Source organism: Lampetra fluviatilis, chromosome 27 (genome assembly GCF_964198595.1).
Source record: "Lampetra fluviatilis chromosome 27, kcLamFluv1.1, whole genome shotgun sequence".
Lineage (NCBI taxonomy): Eukaryota > Metazoa > Chordata > Hyperoartia > Petromyzontiformes > Petromyzontidae > Lampetra > Lampetra fluviatilis.
The window spans coordinates 3,493,023-3,509,070 of record NC_136301.1 but is presented as its reverse complement, the minus strand read 5'-3'; the positions used below and the strand labels follow the sequence as shown (position 1 = coordinate 3,509,070).

The 16,048-nt window shown below is 53.3% G+C and overlaps 1 protein-coding gene and 1 long non-coding RNA gene across 2 annotated transcripts in view; both read left to right on the top strand.

The window, feature by feature from the left end:
* LOC144942307 (uncharacterized) overlaps positions 1-16,048 on the top strand; it is a 549,184-nt gene that overhangs the window by 399,461 nt on the left and 133,675 nt on the right. The gene's annotated exons all lie outside the window — the stretch shown is intronic.
* CCT2 (chaperonin containing TCP1 subunit 2) overlaps positions 1-16,048 on the top strand; it is a 46,720-nt gene that overhangs the window by 9,334 nt on the left and 21,338 nt on the right. Inside the window, exons 3-6 of the mRNA XM_078869070.1 lie at positions 3,764-3,829; positions 7,497-7,614; positions 10,698-10,774; positions 15,236-15,348. Of these exons, the coding sequence (XP_078725196.1) occupies positions 3,764-3,829; positions 7,497-7,614; positions 10,698-10,774; positions 15,236-15,348 (374 nt within the window). The remainder of the gene's footprint in view (positions 1-3,763; positions 3,830-7,496; positions 7,615-10,697; positions 10,775-15,235; positions 15,349-16,048) is intronic.

Below are 16,048 nucleotides of genomic sequence, written 5' to 3'. Positions count from 1 at the left end.
AGCGATGAGGCCCGAATGTGTAGCCTCTCCCTCCCTATCCTGTAACACCTTCATATATAGAGGACTTGCAGAGCTTGGCCAGTTGTTGGCACTCCCACTCATCACGTGACTGCTGCTGCCTTCCGAGTCGTTGTCTCGCGACGAGAGCGAGCGAATGGCGTGCGTGTTAAACGTTGAAATAATAATTCTTTACAAGCGTTAATCCCCCCCTCCCCGAACTCCCCGTGACAGACAGACGGAGCAAATGCATTAAGGCTTTGGTGCTTTTCGTTGTTGAAAACGATAAAAAAAAAACGTTAAAAAATCGCTTGCCCGAGCGTGGAGTGCTTACATAAGCCGCCGCCAACAACGACGAGTCCGTCGAATTTAAAAACGCGTGAAATTATCGAGGGCTGTAAATCACCGCGCTTTTTTCTTCGATGTTGGCTGATTGCGCGAGGCGCCTCATTATTCCGCCGAGTAACAGATTGCAAGCCGATTACGGTAATTGCCTGTTGCGGCCACTGATTGAAGCGTGGCGAATTGTCCGTCCGTCCGTGCGTGCGTTGCTGCTGGCGGTTTTTGGCGAGTGTCGCGTGCGGCGAGAATCGGTTCTCGTTACGTTTGCCAAGAGGTCGGAGGCGCTGAGACGTCGCCGCTGAGACCCTGGGTTCAAAACCCGGGTTTCAGTCACTGCCTGCGATTGAACCGGGTTCTCAGGTGGGGGTGAGTTGATGGTTTCAGCCCGGTCACAGATTACTGTGCAAAAAAAACAAAGAACGGTCGCGTTTTTAAAGTTGATTTTGCATTCCGCTCGGATGAATTGCAGCTCTGCAAAGTAATATGCCGCTTTGATTGTCTTTTGACGAACATTACTCTCCTGTGGCAGGGCGAGTGGGAACGTGGTGCCCCTCTGCTCGAGTGGACCAGAGCTCACTTGAAATAGGAATATCATACTCTTAGGTTTTTTCGTTAAAGTCACGTAGGTAAAAAATAAAATTAAAATTAATAAAAGTAATAATAGAAATAAAATAACAAATCACGACGTTTCGGAGGCAACACAAGCTTCCGTCTTCAGGTGGAACAGTCACAGCACGATAGCTGTATCAAATAAAGAGAAATCCCAAGAGACCCGACCTTGTATATGTACTGGTTAAGGGGGGGAGGAGCCAAGGTAGGCCCTTGGAGAGGAGTTTTTATGTTAAGGTTGGTGCGGCTGTGGCTACTGCTGGGACTGAGCCTTTGTTACGTAGACTTGTTAAGCGTAGAGGAGCCAGGGTGGGCCGCGGGAGAGGAGTTGTTATATGGTTGGTGCAGCTACGGCTGCTGCTGCTGCTGCTGCTATAGGAATATCAGCGGTAGCCCTGTGGTATCCGCTTCCTCGGGCCTTTCGGAATCCCTTACTACCGCTCTCCAAGGGATTTGGGTGGGCACTTGATCTCGCGATGTTAGCACAGTCGTGCCAACACGTTAGGCAATAGAGATACATGTTTAAACGATCTGATGGAGGTGGCCATCTGGCTTAGAAGTGAGAGCACCGAACTGGCACCAGTGAGATCCTGTGATGAAACCTGGGGTGGTCCTCAAGGGCTGTGAGTTGGTTGATTTAATTTGTCTGTGCGTACGCATTTGATTGTGCCAGGTCCTACTGCTGCAAAGTAGACCGAGAGGAGATTGTTACTGGTAGGAACCTCCTGGTTACACCAGCCCACAGGGGATTATTGTGTCTGTCGTGCAGGGAGGGGCTGGGTGGGGAGGGAGGGGCTGGGTGGGGAGGGAGGGGCTGGGTGAGGAGGGAGGGGCTGGGTGGGGAGGGAGGGGCTGGGTGGGGAGGGAGGGGCTGGGTGGGGGGTGGGAAGGGCTGGGTGGGGGGTGGGGAGGGGCTGGGTGGGGAGGGGCTGGGTGGGGAGGGTGGAGCTGGGTGGTGGGTGGGAGGGGTGGGGCTGGGTGGGGAGGGGCTGGTCACCCCGTGGTGCCCTTATAAAACTCAACGTTTCACTTACTCACGCCGGCTTGTGCCCGCCCTCACAGTCGGGCATATTTGCGGAATACACCATGCCGCCCTTGACCCTGGCCATTGACCGAGCAACCCAACGTTCCTACCAGCTCCCTCCGCAGGAATGTGTTTGGAAATTGGCGGCCTGATTGTTGTGGCTGGCTGCCCTCTTGTCACCCCTGCCCCAATGAAATGGTCGTGCGCGCAAGAGGATGTTGCACTGACTGGCGTGTTGGCCAAGCGCGGGCTAAAATCATCTTGTTTTTTGCTGTGGTTGTACCACCTGATGACGGAAACATGTGTTGCTTCCGAAACGTCGTGATTTAATTTGATTATTTATAATTTTTTTATTTTTTCACCTACGTGACTTTACCGAAAGAACCAAAGAGTATGGATCCTTGCAGTCACGAAAACTTCAAATCTAGAATTAAATCATCTCGCCACCGTGACGAGATGCAACTCCCTCACCTGGTACACAGGAGGAGGGGTGGTGGGTTCGATCCCGACCCTGACGCCCTGTGTATCGGGAGTTTGAATGTTCTCCCCGTGGTCGCGTGGATTTTTCTCTGGCTCCTCCGGTTTTTCTCCTCCACGTTTAGAATCGACGTCGCGCGTTTAGAATACTTTGCTGCTATACATTTGCACGTGATGATAAGCGGCGACTTCTTTTGGCTATCGTTTGTGGTGGCCAGGCCGCTTCTGAAAAAATAGCTTTTGTTAGCTCCGTGAGCCTTTACTGGTCAAATAATAAAAAAAACACTTAAAATATAAAAAATATGAAATTGTTGCCATCACTCATGGTCGCACGATGCAACAATCCATCTAGCTCCTCCACACCGGCTGCTTTCGTTGCTCCATCTCCGCGCTGCACGTAATCTCGGGGCGTGTTCCCTCCTTCCGGCTGCCGCCACTCCAGCTTTAGTCTCGACCACCGGCCCCATCGTGCCTCAAGGCCGATGGTTGCGAGTTCAACTCCTGGTTACCTCAGCCCATGATCCCTCTGTGGTCGGTAAAATGTGACGGGTGCCAATGAGCAGCGCCTCGTGGAGAATCCCAACAGTGGTTGCCCGATGGCACGACTTGCCCCTGGCATAGGAATGTGGTATTTATAGCAGTGGCTCAGGGCTGTAACCATGCAGTGAGCAACCGCTTCGATGCTCATTTGAGTGTGATGCATTACGAGCTGGAGCCGCAACCGAGTTGAAAATGTCCCTCCACCCGGAGGCTCGGTACGCAGCGTGCGCTACATCGCCTCGCCGATTTTGACGTCAACTCCCGTCGTAACGAGCGACAGGCACGGAGCGCCTCCAAGATCCCGGACATGCGCAGCTCGTCGTGCGTGTGCGGTGGTGAGCCACCTGCAATTCAATTGATGCCCCAGTGGTTTGTGGCCCTGTTTGCACGGCGGGGGGTGTGCGTTCCCGGTCCCTGGCATGCACAATTTGTCAGGAGCACCCGTGAAGTAATGACCACGGTCGCACACATCCTGTGCACACTCGCCCGGTGCTTGGGTCTGGCTCTCGGTGCAATCCCCCCAGATGTCATTACAACAGGGCTCTTGAACGTAGGCATTTGAATGCGGCAACAAGCTAGTCTTGTGTGTTTTTATTTATTACGGAAGCCTTTCCACGGCATCCAGGGTAGCCGAGTGGTTAGACGGTCCTTTCACGTCACTTAGTAGTGGATGGCGGTTGTTGTTGTGTCTGTTCGGCTGCATTGTTGTTGTGTTCACTGATACCATGGATGCTTACTCTCGTGTTTCTCCCACTTCCCTCCTCCCTCTGCCAGTCTTCCTTCATCGGCGCCATCTACATTGGAGACTTGGTTAAAAGCACCCTGGGCCCCAAGGGCATGGTGAGTCACCCAAACTAGACTTTGCTGTCCCTTCCCCCAGTTATCGGTATTATCCCATTTTGCGCTGTCGGCCGCGACGTTGTCACGACGGCGGGGAATTCCGTCGGCATCTCTCGGGAGAGCCGGTGCAATCCGTCGTCGCGTTGGAGAACGGCCCGCGGAGGCGGACGTCACAGGGCTACTCTGGAGATCCCGTCAAATTGACTTCTGGTCAGAGGTCGCAAACGGGTTTTGATTCCCTACCCGTACCCGGCCGCACCAGAGTCGCAATTGGGTACTCGTACCCGTACCCAGCCGGGTACGGGTACCCGTTTCCTACCCGTACCCTACCCGAAATGAGTGACAAAAGGTTACTCACCAGTGACTCACGGCCTACCCGTACCCGACCGCACCAGGGTCGCAAACGGCTACCCGTACCCAGCCGGGTACCCAGCCGGGTACCCAGCCGGGTACGGGTAGCCGGGTATCGGGTAGGGTACGGGTATCGGGTACCCGGTTGCGACCTCTGCTTCTGGTCCGCGCCACAGTCGAGGGCATCGCTTCCTCCACCGTACTTGCGCTGCCGAGAGTAGCGTACTTCGCACACGGCGGTCAATCGTGCGTACATTGATTGTCGGAGCTGGAACTTAGCCGTGTTGAGTGAAAAACGAATTGTCGGTCCAGGATCTCGGTGGTGCCAGTTCAGTGCTGTGTGACCCCCCTGACCTCTGAGCCACCGGACCAGATTCTAAACACAGTTTAGGCCACTTGCTAATCGATAACGTTTAAAGTCTTCGCTGATTAACAATCACTGCAGATGATGGAGCAAAATTGGCATAGCATTGTCATCGCGTGTTTTAGGCGATCGATAAGTTACTCATCTGACCTTGCTAGTGTTGAGCAATACCAATTATCATCATCATTATCAACAACAGCCATGATCAGTCCACTGCTGGATGAAGGCCTCCTGAGTCTCGCAACCTTGGCAGAAATCTGGCTCACCTTGACAATCGTTTGGGGGGGGGGGGTGTGTGATGTAGCCGAGTAGAGGGGTGCGGTTTGAATCCGGCAGGCTGCCCTGGATAATACCGTACATGTGGTGCCGTCTGCGGACGTTAAAGATCCCCTGTGCCATAATTCAAAACGAGTATGCGTCGTCGCGCTAGGTAAAAAAAAAACCCCGTTACAGATGAGATGCAAGCCACTAAACGCGACGGCGTAAAGGGCACCCTTTCAGAATTATCGTTGAAGGCGGTGAGGGATTTGGGGAAGGAGTGAGGAGGGCGCTGCAGGAGGAGGAGATGCGAAGCGATGAAGCCGTGGGCGAGGATCTCGTGCGGCAGAGGAGACGTGGAAGTGGCGGTTGCGAGAGAGACGGCGGTGGAGGCGGTGGGTAGGAGGTCCCCGTCTCGGTTGATGGACGTGGGAGGAAAACGATTAGGTTTTTCCTGCTCCGTTGATACTCGGCGTTTGACACCGCTAATCACGAGCTCGCCGCGAACACGTTACGGGGCGCAATTAGCTCATCAGAAATAAACCCGGCATTAAAACGCGCGGCATTAATTCCCCGTGCGTTGATCGTTTCGTCAGAACGGGCGAATGCACCGTGTATTTATTTGTGACAGGCTACGCGGGGATACTCGGCACTTGAGAAACGAACACGCCCTCCCTCCCCCCCGCCTTCCCACCCACGTCGTTCTGCCGTGCCAGAGACTCCCGCGGGGCGTGCTCGCGCGCGCGTGCGGGGCCGTCTTCTCGGTCCGCTCCGCTGCTGGATGAGGGGCCTCCCTCACTCCGCGCTCTGGGCAGTGCGGGTTGGTGGAGGCGCGCCGAGCGTAGCCTTTGCGGCAGCATTGTGCGGCGTAACAATGCGTTTGCTTCGCTGCCGACAGCGGCTATTGTTTTACGTGCCAATCCAAGCTCTAGCAGGCTCAAACCCGCTGAGCTTCTGAGATCCGATGGCGTCCGACGCACTCGGGGCGATTTGGTCTCAGGTATCGGTTATACAGGAGGTCGTGGGTTGGAACCCGACCCTGAAGCCTGCTGTATATTTGCTGTATAAGTTTGCATGTTTTCCCCGTGGTCACGTGGATTTTTCTCCGGGTTCTCAACATTTAGAATTAATGCGCGCTTCGAGTATTTGGCTGCTATCAATTTCCACGCGATAAGCCACGTTGCTGAGCTATCGTTTGTGGCCAGGTCGCCTCTGAGAAAGCGCGATATAGCTCGGTGGGCCTTACCTGGTAGAGTAAAACATAGTTTGTGGTTTAAATGTTTCTGAAGCGTGTGTTATACTACAGTACGACTTAATGTGTGGTGTGATTATTCAGTCGGGTGGTACTTCGATTCGACCACTCCACACTCAGTCGGAGGGTCGCAAGTTCAAATCCCAGTTGGGGAGTTGTCGTCAACATTATCATCATCGTGCCTCTCAAGGTTTAATAAAATGAGAGCCACTTTGTTGGACATGGACGGACAGTGGCTGTTCTACGGAGAAGCTATCCCCTGCCCATAGGAACGTGGAATTTCCACCACCAGTTTGTGAACGTCGGTGGGGATGAGCACCGCTGCATTGCTCGTTTGAGCAGGGAAACCGACGCTCTCTATCCCTGTGAAGTGTAATTTTTAAAAACTTTAAATGATTGTAAATCCTTTGTTTTACGCGGGGCGGGTCTCGCTGAGTCTCAAGACTCGGTTTAAGTGGTTTCCCTCCAGACAGGTCTTGGGAACAAAGTGTTTTAACAAAATAATAGCGACACCCTAATTGTATGTGTGCAAGCAGCGTCACTTGAAGGGTTTCGTGGGTCTCCTGAGTAATTGGCCCTCAAAATTTTGACGCCCGCCTTGCGAGTTTCTTTTTTTTTTGTGGCAGGCGGTAAAATAAAAACCAACCCAACACCATTACCTTGAGGTGACGTGTCATTCTGATAAACATCGGTGCTAACGCTGCTGCTTGGTTTGACCACTAGGGCCTTGTACCCCCACCCTCCTCCCCCCCACCTCACACCTGCACCGCTCACCGCTACCCAGCCACATTATCCGCTCCTCCAGCCCGCCCGTCGACGCGTCGTCACAAAGCGGTGCGTCTCACGTTGTGGGATCGCCGAGCCGCGCGGCTCGTGACTAAACGGTGGCGGTGACGCGGGGCTGGTCGTCAAGTGCCGCCCGGCCACGCGGTGCAGAAATCGCTGCGGGCGTTTTAAACTCAACAACGCTACCCAACTCCCACCCTCTGCTTCAGAGCGGACGGTACAGATCCTATTCTTGGTTCTTTCGGTAAAGTCACGTAGAAGGGAAATAAAAGAATGTTTTATATTTTTTACTTTTTTGTTTCCCTTCTACGTGACTTTACCGAAAGAACCAAGAATATGAATCCCTGCAGTCACGAAAGCTTTAAATCAAAAGTTACAGATCCTGTTACGACGTCGTTCGTAAAGAGAGTGGGCCATTGTGTGCCGGCGTCGTGCTCCGAATTTGCCGATTTTTTTCAAAATCAATTTGGAGTCTACACAGCAGCATCGCCCGCCTGCTGTGAAACCACTGCGTAATGTCGCCGCGAAACCAACCCTTAGCGCGGTAGGCATGACGGCACGAATACCAAATGCGCATCATAATAATAATGCTTATTGTTGATTGTTAAACGGAGCGTGCTCGCTCGCTCGCGCGCGTTCCCTCTGGCTGCCCGTAGGACAAGATCCTCCTGGGCTCGTCCAGCTCGGGGGAGGCAATAGTGACGGTCACCAACGACGGCGCCACCATCCTCAAGTCCATCGGGGTCGACAACCCGGCCGCCAAGATCCTAGTGGGTGAGTGTGCCCCAGAAAGACGACGACGATGACAACACTTTCAACGTTTGCATCGCGTCCAAAGCCGGGTGCGCACCTGAGCAATCGGTCACGTGACATGGTTTGCATGCAACCGAATTGCTTCTATTTGGATGTCTCTGCTGTCGGTCGAGAGCAGTTGCGCGCACTGCCAGTTGCAAGCGGTAGAGGCAGACTCGACTTGAAAGCATCGATCTGCTTCGTGGTGTTTTACGGCAGCGGCGCATTTTATCGCCGAGTGGCGTATTAACAAGCTGTGATTGGTCGTTACAATCTTGATGGTGGGAGACCACAATCACTCCCTCGTTGCACTCAAAGGAGGCCTGTTTCATCGCACAAAAACACAACACGCTCATCAATAACGCGGCCTTTAAAGAGAGAGAAAATACATGATAGGTGACGATGTGGATAATGGCGGAGATGACCATCAACTCACTCGTTGCACTCGAAGGAGGCCTGTTTAATGGCAAAAGAATCCACGACGTTCATCAGTAACAGCCTTGGGAGAGAGAAAATACATGATAGGTGACAAATGTGTATGTAATGGCTCTTCTTCGTAGCACTCGTATCGAGAGAGGTCAGAAATGTCACGCGATTTATTCTACATTTGTTTATAGATTTTCCAATTTTTTTAAGCCGGTGTTGCCGTCGAGTGCCAGCGCAGCATCGCCAAAATATTTTCTTGGAATCGCAGGCAGCGGCTGAAACTCGGATTCGAGACCGAGGCTGTTTGCGGTTCTGGCCCGGCACTCCGAGCTCCGAGCCCCAACCCCCAGGCGTGGCTAACGACGCCACAAATCGTCGTCGTGTTTTCGTTCACGCTGTCGCTCGTGTTTATTTTTGTGAAGTAACTCGCTCAGGACTTGAAACGTCGGAGCAGCAAAATTAATTCGGTTGCGCACTGAACGCCAAACCGTAAGCCAGTTGGCCTGCGCTCCTATTAAACTGGCAAGAGGGTACACAGCCTGTGTATTGCGTCTATTCTGCACTGAGATTAAGTTTGCCGCATATCCTGACTTACCAGCACAATTCTGCACAGCTCAATTGCATACCATTAAGACTTGGATGTATAATAATAAAACCCCTATTGGGCTACGCGCACACACTCAACACTCTCCCACCCTTGGCGGTCTCATTAACCCTTTCCCGTTCCGTCTGCAAGTTTGCAGAGTGTGGTCCCGTTCGCTGCTGAATCTCGGAACGCGGGCTTCGGCTTACATTTTTTTAATCGAGATGCGTAGCGTCGTCGTTTTTAAAGGACGTTGTACTCAACCGCAGCGACGTGACCGCCGCACTCTACCATAGCAGCTGGCGCCAAACTGTGCCACGCCCTCCCAGCATGGCCTCGTCGAAGCCTCGGTACCGATATATATTCTTTCAGATTCCGTTGCGATGACTCACGCCGACGTACATGTACGTCATCGGAATGGTGAAAGGGTTAATACGCGGCGGCCGCTGTTTGCTTTGTCGGGATTTCGCCCCCTGGGCGACAAAACCCAATTTTTCTGTTATATTCGTGGCCGCGCGTTCAACGTTTTTTTATCATCAACATCGAGAGCCGCTGCCGCATGAAGGCCTCCTGCCCTAACCCACCGCCGTCGCCACCTCTAGCGATCCCGCGATGCGGCGGCAGGCCACCCAGCACCCGCTCGCACGACGAGCCGATCCCGCCATCGCTCCGTCTCCTCGGCGGACGTGAAACCCTCTGGAGCGCGGTTCCATCTGCCGCCGCCCCACCCCCTCCCCCGACCGTCCGCCGCTCCGTTGCCAATTCTTGTCAGTCGTCCCTCGTGGCCGAGATTCGTCCCCTGCCTGAGCCCCGCTCGGCGTTTCGTAACCGTTTTGGCTGAAGTCGGGCCGCTAATAAATTGGGCGCGTCGGCGACGTCGCCTGCGGGCGCGCCCAGCGAGCCGGTCCCAGCGCGGGTGGCGTGCCAACCGTCGACGTGACGGATGGCGCCGCCGCGCGTGACGTTCATCCTCGGGCTCTCGAGTCACGGTCTCTTGCGCAAGAGAGCTGCCCCGCCGCTTGCCAGCTCAATTTTTTGGAAGACTCCGACATTACCCGTTGTCGTGCGGACTGCCCTGTAAATATCGCCCCTCCACGTCGGAGTAATTGGTCCATGAGCTAATAGTCTGGCTGCTCCTTGCGTGTAAATCACTCCGGCTATTTTTTTTTATCTGCAGGCTTTGTCTCCGCGAGTTGGATTAATGGCATTAAGTGGCAAATAGGCCTTCGTTCCCATTGCCTTTCTAGCCGTGCGGGAGACCCGGTTTACTCTTTGATGCAGTGCAAGTGCGCTAACGATTCATTGATTGCGATCGATTCTTTACGCTGGCGACGCGCGTGCCCGACGCCGTGCGCCAGCAGGGGCGACGTTATCGCTCGTCGAGAATTTGAACCGGACTGTGTTGCGGGGGGGGGAAGAGGAGGAGGGGTTTTTTGCACTTGAACACCTCGCGGCGAGCGTTTGGTAACGAACGAAGCAGAGCGAATGAGGCTTAGGGGGTAAACAATGCAGGCGGTACGCAAGAGAACGAGAGCGCCTTCGAGCGGGTGTGAAAGAGAGAGGGACGCACGGTACAGATGACACGGGCAATGCACATGGGACTGGCAATGTGAGTTTTCCTCGCTCTATATGCGGGTTTCGTTTGTGAAATTTTGCAGTCGTGCACGCGGCCATCCTGTTACTCCCCGGCATTCGCTCTGCTATTGCGGTATGGATTCGCTCTGCACCTGGCTACGCTGACAGACGTGGGGACAGCATTGCATGCGCGCAGCTGTCTCGAGACGCAGAAGAAACGGGGAGGCTCATGGGTAGTGGGCGGGGGAAGTGAGTTGGCGCAACGAGCGCACGGAATGCATAGATACCCAAGAACTCTCGGCATCGCGTTCCGTGGCGCTAACGGGAATCGCTGGTTTCTCAGGTTGACCAAGTGCCCAGTGGAAGGCGGCATGGACCAGAGAAACGCGTGTCTCCCGAGATACTAAACCTATTTACGGTGCTTGTCTCTGTTTGCGTGTGTGTGCTACGTGTCTGCGTGTGTGTGCGCGTGTTTGTTTAGATATGTCCAAGGTGCAAGACGACGAGGTTGGGGATGGAACCACCTCCGTGACTGTGCTGGCCGCTGAGCTGCTGAGGGTAAGAGCACCGGCGATGTCACAGTGACGTCGATCCAGTGATTCGAATGAAATGAAACACATTGTCCTGCGGAGGGAGCTGGTAGGAACGTTGGGTTGCTCGGTCAATGGCCAGGGTCAACGGCGGCGTGGTGTATTCCGCAAATATGCCCGACTGTGAGGGCGGGCACAAGCCGGCGTGAGTAGGTTAAACGTTGAGTTTTATAAGGGCACCACGGGATGACCAGCCCCTCCTCACCCAGCCCCACCCGCCCCACCCTCCCCACCCAGCCCCACCCTCCGCATCCAGCCCCTCCCCACCCTCCCCTCCCCACCCAGCCCCTCCCCACCCTCCCCACCAGTATAATAATTCATTTTCTTACACTCGTTTAACCAGGAGAGCCATACCGAGTCTCAAGGCTCTTTCAGGTGGGGCCTGCCAGTGCTTATGTTTACTTACCACACCAGGTACTCATTTAAGCCTGGGTCGACCTAGGGAAGGCCCAGGACCATTTCACTGGTGTTGGCCGTTAGCAGGAATCGAACCCAGGTCGCCGGGTTCATAGCGCAGCGCGCTAACCGCTACACAACCGCTACCACCTACCCACAGACACACATAAGCGTGCGCGCGTACGCACAAACACTTGCAATAACCGGGTGACATTTGTGTACGGAATGAATCTGCGTTGAGTGGAATTGCATGCTAATTCGCACACTCAAGTGCAAGGTCTCGTGACCCTTTATTATTCATTGTAATAACTTGTGGTGCAACGCACAAGTGGGTCTGTGCTTTGCGTGCGGGTTCGTTCGCGCGTTTCTTCTTAAAAGTAGCCGAGTGACGGCGAAATCGCCAACACTGCGGAAATGTTGCGGAGCGATATTTGCTAAATCTCTGGCTCAACTGTCGCTAAGGAATGGACGTGCCCACCGTTTGTCTACGGCGTCTTGACATGCAACCGCATTTAAATACACGTTGTGTCGTGGAAGCTTGGACATAGACTTGCATAGAGACCCATACACTCGCAGAGAGACCCATCGACTCGCAGAGAGAACCAGGAGGTCGCATAGATACCCATTGACTGGCATTAAGACCCATTGACTCGCAGAAAAACCCATGGACTCGTACCGACACCCATAGACTAATCACAGAGACCCATAGACTCGCACAGAGACCCATATACTAATCACAGAGACCCATAGACTCGCACAGAGACCCATAGACTAATCACAGAGACCCATAGACTAATCACAGAGACCCATAGACTCGCACCGACACCCATAGACTAATCACAGAGACCCATAGACTAATCACAGAGACCCATAGACTCGCACAGAGACCCATAGACTAATCACGGAGATCCATAGACTAATCACAGAGACCCATAGACTCGCACAGAGACCCATAGACTAATCACAGAGACCCATAGACTAATCACAGAGACCCATAGACTAATCACAGAGACCCATAGACTAATCACAGAGACCATAGACTAATCACAGAGACCTATAGACTAATCACAGAGACCCATAGACTAATCACAGAGACCCATAGACTAATCACAGAGACCCATAGACTAATCACAGAGACCTATAGACTAATCACAGAGACCCATAGACTCATCACAGAGACCCATAGACTAATCACAGAGACCCATAGACTAATCACAGAGACCTATAGACTAATCACAGAGACCCATAGACTAATCACAGAGACCCATAGACTAATCACAGAGACCCATAGACTAATCACAGAGACCCATAGACTAATCACAGAGACCCATAGACTAATCACAGAGACCCATAGACTAATCACAGAGACCCATAGACTAATCACAGAGACCCATAGACTAATCACAGAGACCTATAGACTCATCACAGAGACCCATAGACTAATCACAGAGACCCATAGACTAATCACAGAGACCTATAGACTAATCACAGAGACCCATAGACTAATCACAGAGACCCATAGACTAATCACAGAGACCCATAGACTAATCACAGAGACCCATAGACTAATCACAGAGACCCATAGACTAATCACAGAGACCCATAGACTAATCACAGAGACCCATAGACTAATCACAGAGACCTATAGACTAATCACAGAGACCCATAGACTAATCACAGAGACCCATAGACTAATCACAGAGACCCATAGACTAATCACAGAGACCCATAGACTAATCACAGAGACCCATAGACTAATCACAGAGACCCATAGACTAATCACAGAGACCCATAGACTAATCAGAGACCCATAGACTAATCACAGAGACCTATAGACTAATCACAGAGACCCATAGACTAATCACAGAGACCCATAGACTAATCACAGAGACCCATAGACTAATCACAGAGACCCATAGACTAATCACAGAGACCCATAGACTAATCACAGAGACCTATAGACTAATCACAGAGACCCATAGACTAATCACAGAGACCCATAGACTAATCACAGAGACCCATAGACTAATCACAGAGACCCATAGACTAATCACAGAGATCTATAGACTAATCACAGAGACCCATAGACTCGCACAGAGACCCATAGACTAATCACAGAGACCCATAGATTCGCACAGAGACCCATAGACTAATCACAGAGACCCATAGACTAATCACAGAGACCCATAGACTAATCACAGAGACCCATAGACTAATCACAGAGACCCATAGACTAATCACAGAGACCCATAGACTAATCACAGAGACCTATAGACTAATCACAGAGACCCATAGACTCGCACAGAGACCCATAGACTAATCACAGAGACCCATAGACTAATCACAGAGACCCATAGACTAATCACAGAGACCTATAGACTAATCACAGAGACCCATAGACTCGCACAGAGACCCATAGACTAATCACAGAGACCCATAGACTCGCACCGACACCCATAGACTAATGACAGAGACCCATAGACTCGCACTGACCACCCATAGACTAATCACGGAGACCCATAGACTCGCACAGAGACCCATAGACTAATCACGGAGACCCATAGACTCGCACAGAGACCCATAGACTAATCACGGAGACCCATAGACTCGCACAGAGACCCATAGACGAATCACGGAGATCCATAGACTCACACAGAGACCCATAGACTAATCACGAAGACCCATAGACTCGCACCGACGCCCATAGACTAATCACGGAGATCCATAGACTCGCACAGAGATCCATAGACTCGCACAGAGACCCATAGACTCGCACCGACTCCCATAGACTCGCAGAGCAACCTATGCGCAGCGTCTTGAGAGGCGCGGTGCTTTCTCGACGCTGCCGTTGATTGGCCAGGCAGAACTCTTGCCTCACTCCATCCCCGTTTTTGTGCCAAGTGTGCCGTGGTCTCGCACGGTATATAATGCGTTGCTGGTGACGATTGCCCTAAAATTGCCCGAGTGGATCCATGGCCTCGAGCGTTCCAGATAAGGTGAGGCGCAAACGAAGCGGTGGCGCCGCTGGGTGGGATGGGGTAGGGCCGGTTATTTGATCCGTACGGAGCTGCCAAAAGCTCTCTTGTCCTCTCGCGACCAAATGAGACATCGTCACAGGCTAATTCCCGTTTGTGAGCCGGTAATGGTCTTCGCCAAACAAATCAGCGACCCAAAACAAACAAACGAGCGCACGCGGACGGACCGCGACACGCCCTCGCGCAAAATCACAGATGCTGCGTGCCCGACATCTCGCGTTCTCGCCGTGTTGCTCTGCTACGGTGGAGACCAACGGAAGCCTTCACCGCCTCTGTGCCCACGGTTGACGGCGTAATTGCCAAGGCCGCTCGCCAGTGGCGCTTTAATCACGAGTTTTGTTGCCCGTTGCGTAACCGCTGAGCACCCGGGCACGCTCTGTTTTGTTCTGGGGGCTAGCGGGGGTGTGTGGGGGGGGTGGGGGAAAGGATTAATTAAAATGTTTCTTCGTGGAGGACTTTTCACGCACGCCGGGATCGGTCGCGCCTCCAGTTTGAGCGCTTTCTCGTATCTGGAGCGGGCTGAGATAATTGGCGATAAGGAAAGGTGTGGGGGGAGGGGGGGGCGATGCTGCGGGTCGTGTGTGTAAGGTGCGGGACGTCGCGATACGCTTTTAATGGCGGAGAGGGGGGACCTTGGAACGATTTGAGCGGCCTGGACGATCGCCGCTGCGTAGGTCTTTCCCTCCGATGTGCTTTCGCGGTTGTGCCGTACGCTCGCCCTTGGGCACGATGTCCGACGTTTCGCTCCAGCCGCGGGGAGTCGTTTTTAGACGTCTCAAACTGTACTGCCATTGCATGGGAGGAGGATTGTTGGGGCACCGGCTCTGGCCGCCGCCCCAACAATCGCCCAAGCTCTGTGGTCCTATATCGGTACGTCAGTGAGTGTCCGTACACGTGGCAGAGGAGTGCCTGGAGAAAAACCCGCGCGTGCCGAGGGTGGAGAGACGCTCGATTCCCCCGACCGTCATTTTGTCTTTTTTCTGCTTTTTCTTGCTCAGGAGGCAGAAATCCTCATCGCCAAGAAGATTCACCCGCAGACGATCATCACCGGGTGGAGGAAGTCGACCGCAGCGGCTGCGAAAGCCCTGGAGCTGGCGGCAGTGGACCACGGGTGAGCTGTCGGCGCGCGGGGGCCATCTCTCTCTCTCTGTGTGTGTGCTTCCTTGGTTTTTTTTTATCGTGGGCGGGGGGTGAGAACTCCCAAGACGACGCCAGGATGGAACGTCCGTTGCTCGGGTGACCTGGATCACCGAAATGCAGAGGTCGGAACCGGGTACCCGATATCCGTACCCTACCCGATACCCGGCTACCCGTACCCGGCCGGGTACGGGTAGCTGTTTGCGACCCTGGTGCGGCCGGGTACGGGTAAGGAATCAAAACCCGTTTGTGACCTCTGCCGAAATGACAGAGGCAGTCGGAATACAAGAAACGCTTCTTGTTGCTGCTGCTGTTGTTGACAGTGCAGCGAGATAGAGAGCGGAGCAAAGTAACAACCGGAATAGAGGTCGCCTCAAAAGGAAACCGGCGTTACGGGAGGGGGGCGGGGGTGGGAGACGTTGAAAATTGGCGCTCAAACGTGTGCGAAGGATCGAGGAGTGGGTGGGGGGGGGGTCCCCATTTGCTGCTCGGCTGACGATGACAAAAGCCAAAGTACAGCAAGGAAGCAAATAGAAGTCGGGCCAAAAGCAATTTGCCGTTAAGGAAGAAAATACAAGGCCGCATAAGCACACATCAATATTCAATGAAGTGCTTATAATGCGACCGTCAACTTGGACAGGTCGCTTTTAATCCCGTTGGTAGGACAGTTTAGT